This window comes from Triticum dicoccoides, chromosome 6B (genome assembly GCF_002162155.2).
Source record: "Triticum dicoccoides isolate Atlit2015 ecotype Zavitan chromosome 6B, WEW_v2.0, whole genome shotgun sequence".
NCBI lineage: Eukaryota > Viridiplantae > Streptophyta > Magnoliopsida > Poales > Poaceae > Triticum > Triticum dicoccoides.
The window spans coordinates 645835575-645839912 of record NC_041391.1 but is presented as its reverse complement, the minus strand read 5'-3'; the positions used below and the strand labels follow the sequence as shown (position 1 = coordinate 645839912).

Here is a 4338-nt window from a genome sequence, read left to right as displayed (position 1 = left end):
TGTAGGTGTAGGATTTTCGTAAACCGGATTGCCAAGTCTCGGTCGACTGAGACTTAACCAAGTTTCAGTCCATGCTATATTACTGAAATCTTATGTTGAGATCCATGCAAAAAATTTATTTTCATTTTTGTTATTTCTTTTTTACATGTTATGTCACCCGATTGAGAGTCTGAGACCTAGCCCCCCTCTTTTGTAAAAGAATGCCAAAGTTAAAGCCAACAAAGTCACGCACACTACATTCTTGTTCTATACATATGTCAAAAGTTAAATTATTTGCATTGATAATTTATTATTTACCAGTGTAGTATTGACTTGTATATGAGTCTTTCTTTGAAATCAAATGAAAGTAAGACTCTTCATTAACTGATTCACCCACACCTCGCAAAAAAAAAAACTGATTCACCCACACGAACTGAAATTTACAACAAATGAGATAAACTATCGCATGTAACCCCACACCGATCACACTCACATCTCTGCAACCTTGCTCGTCGGCCAGGTGATGGCGATGGGGCTCGTCACCGAGTGCTCGCCGTCGCTCCACTCAATCGACCCGAACGTGTATTTCTCCGTGACGCTACCGGTGGTTCGTTGCACAAAGGTGGCCACGTACTCCTGTGTTTTCTCCGTCGGGCTGAACTGCAGCGTCTCGGGGCTCACCGTGACGCGAACGCCGTCCGGGGCGGTGACCTTGGCCGTGTACGCAGCCGCGGCGTCGCTGCCGACGCTGCGCACGACGCGGCGCTGCGTGACGACCGCCGCTTTGTTCGAGGTGAACACCACCGAGAAGGCCGGATAGTTGTGGTCGCCCACCGTGGCGCCCGCGCGCTTCGAACAACTGATGGACGAGCCGAATACGGCGACCTGCTTGGCGGTGTAGCCCAGAGCGCACAGGAAGTTGATGTAGTCCTCCGTGCCGGCATCGTAGACGAGGCCTGGGTCCACGGCGCTGTTGGGATCGATGTGTCCGGCCCCTCGCGCGAACGGCGTGGACGCGTCGCTGGTGGACATGTCACCGATGACGTCGCCGGAGCTGTCCACGTTGTACGCGGTGGTCATAAGCGCGGACTTGATCGCCGCGGGGCTCCACTCTGGCCTCGCCTGCCGGAGCAGCGCGGCGATGCCGCTCACGTGCGGGCATGACATGGACGTGCCCGATATGATGTTGTACTTCACGCGCCTCGTGTCGCTCTCGAGCTCCGTGGGCGAGTTGGCGCCTGTCCAACCGGCGAGGATGTCCACGCCGGGCGCGGTCACGTCCGGCTTGAAGATCTCCGGCGCGCGGAAGTTCGGCCCGCGGCTCGAGAATGACGCCATTCTAGGGGAAGGAGGCGTCGAGCCGACCACGGTGCCGCGGAAGACGATTGTCGCGGTAGGGGAAGTTTGCGTTCGTATGTACTTCTTGATCTTCTCGGCGTCGACAAATGACACAGCCGTGGCGGGGTGGACATGGGGGCTGGTGATGGACTGCTCGCCGAATGCTTTTGTGCTCGCGAGGATCGCTCCGGCGCCACCGGCGAGCTTGACGGCATATGGTTTCGCTGCTCGGGCATTTACACCCGATTCACACAAAACAATCTTCCCAGCGACCTTGGTGGCGTTCAACTTCCCCTCTTCGCACACCTTCGAGCCGACGTCCCCTCCGTAGACCAGTGGTATCTTGGTCGGGGCGAGCGGCTCGCCGGCGTAAAGTGTAGTGCCCGTGAAAGTCTCGCCGTTACCGAGAACGACGTCGCCCGGGAATTGGCGGTTAAGTGTGGATGCGCCGACCGTCAAGAACCATGGCGCTATGTTGCATGCGGTGGAATCTCCGGGGCCGGAGTTTCCCGCGGAGGCGGAGACGACGATGCCCTTGCTGACGGCGCGGAACGCGCCCACGGCGGTGTTATCGCTGTAAAAGTTCGGGGCCATGCCGACGGCGCCGAGGGAGACCGAGAGAACGTCGACATTGTCCGCGATGGCCTCATCAAACGCGGCTAGGATGTCAGAACTGGCGCACCCTTCCTCCCCGCACGCTTTATAGACGGCAATGCGCGCGCCCGGGGCCATGCCGACGGCTTTCCCTCTGGCATAGTCGAAGAAGCCGGCGCCCACGACAGCAGAGCCACCGGCGGTGGAGGAGGTGTGGGTGCCATGGCCGTTTGTGTCTAGCGGCGACTTGGAGTCCGCACCGAGCACACGGCCACGTAGAGCCTCCTGGCCCCGCTGGAAGAACTTGGCGCCGACGAGCTTGTTGTTGCACAGCGCGGAGCCGTTGAACGACGGACCTGAGACGCACTTGCCACGGAACTTGCTCGGTGGGGGCGGCAGCGACGGGTCGGCGGCGAAGGACGGGCGCCCTTCGGGGTACACGCCGGTGTCGATGACCCCGATGACGACGTCGGTGGCGCCGTTGGACGCCTTGAGCAGCCCAGAGGACGGCGAGAGGCCGAGGAAGGACGGTGTCAGCGTGGTGTGCAGCTCCTGCATCGTGTCGGGCACGACGGCGAGCACGGAGCCCGAGGACGCGAGGCGCGCGGCCTGGCGCTCCGTGAGCCGCGCCGCGAAGCCCGTGGCGGCGTGCGCGTAGGAGTAGAGCACGCTCGGCGCCGGGCTGGACATCTCGACGGGGATGTGGTCGCGCAAGAAGGAGCCGTACGCCCGGGTTGTCAGCAGGCCGCGGCGCGGCAGCCGTGGCGCGTGGGCCGCCGCGACGTGCACGATGTAGGAGGACTGGGCCTCCACCTCCGTGGCCGCTGCCGCGGTGCCGGCGAGCAGGACGCACAGGGCGGCGAGCGCGAGCGGTCTGAGGAGGTCCATTGTCGCTGCGAGAGGTGCGGTACCAAGAGGGACGGCGGACGGGTATAAGTAGGCGCCGGCCACCGCGGCAGGACGCGGAGGGAGCAGTTGCCGATCCAAGTCATCGCGGGGGGTAGGTCGCGCTGATGAGTGCCCTGGCTGAGGAGAGGGATCGGACATATTCTAGCACTGCATTATTGCATTCTCGCGTGCCGCCTCAGTTATCCTACTACGACTCTACGAGCAGCACATTCTTCTTTCTAAATTGCTGTTGGCATGTCGCAATAATGGAGTACGAGCGCACGACGGCTCCATTTCGTTTTACGCGGAGAAAAGAATGGAGCATGTTTGTCCTTAAACTGAATGCAGCACTAGTTAATCTCGCACGTCAACTTATGAAACAGTACTGAATTAGGTTAGTTATATGTTACATGTGCCGGCTGTTGGCGTATGAGTGAAGGCATCAATCGGACTTGTCAACTGTTCGGTAGTACGTACTGTTGTGTACTGTCTGAGCTTGCGACGTTGCACTGCATCAGTTCACGATGGGTCACCGTGAGAACGACCCAAGGAGAAGCCAAACACGAAACTGGTGTCAACACCTACACCGCGACGTATGGTTCATTCGTGTGCGCGCTCTGGGCGCCAAGTGCACATCACATGTGTGCAACTTTGCGAGTGCGAGAGATGTCTGCATGTGGTGTGCATGAGGCGGCACATGGGTAGGGCTCGCGTACGTACTACTTACATGCATGTCCTCCTCCGTCTCTTCATTATTTGGCCCGTACAACTCCATACTCGTCTTTGGTAACAAGAAGCAAAGGTAGGCGATGATGTCCTTTGGATGGATATGGATCGTAGTGTACACTGGAAGACTCACATGACGACACGTTAAGATTCGTCGAATTAGAGGGTGATGATCATGCATTTCCCCCAGCCTTTTGATGCGGAAGCAAAGGCGTCGGTCCTGTGTCTGCACTGTGATACAGAGACAGCCACTTCAAAGCAGATGGCGTTGTGGCGTCTGATAGAGAGCAACCTCCATCATCCTAATGACAAATGGATTCTACCGTAGCGCCGTGTGCCGGGCTAGTGCATGATATGATATGCGCGCGCGATCCAGGTTCATGTGCGAGCACAGATCTGCAAGGGGTTTGCAACGTGAGGTGGCACATGGGTAGGGGCTCGCGTCACCTACTTGCACGTCCTCCTCTGTCTCTTCATTGTTTGCGCGACCCGTACATACATATGTAGTACGACGACTCCATTCTCGTCTTTAACAACACAAGGAAGACACGGTGGATCGTAGCGTGCACTGCCAGCTTCACATGACGACAGCTATAGAGAGCCGTGGAATTAGAGGATAGAGTAAGCATTTCGCATTTGGCGACCTTTGATGCGGGAGTAAAGGCGTCAGCTCTGTCAACCTCACCGCGCCGTGGCGTTGGATAGAGGAGAGAGCAGCAAGCACATCAAACTCTGGGTTAGTGCGAAATCACGTAGAGAGAGCATAAATCATGTACTACAAGTCGGGTACTATGACAAGGACACGGCGATCAT

At 57.8% G+C, this 4338-nt stretch overlaps 1 protein-coding gene across 1 annotated transcript; it reads right to left on the bottom strand.

Moving 5' to 3' along the window:
• Positions 1-355: 355 nt before the first annotated feature.
• LOC119323440 (subtilisin-like protease SBT1.4) lies at positions 356-2822 on the bottom strand. Its single transcript, XM_037597106.1, has one exon. The coding sequence runs from the start codon at positions 2797-2799 to the stop codon at positions 469-471; it is 2331 nt and encodes a 776-aa protein (XP_037453003.1). The 5' UTR covers positions 2800-2822; the 3' UTR covers positions 356-468.
• Between the last annotated feature and the right edge of the window lie 1516 nt (positions 2823-4338).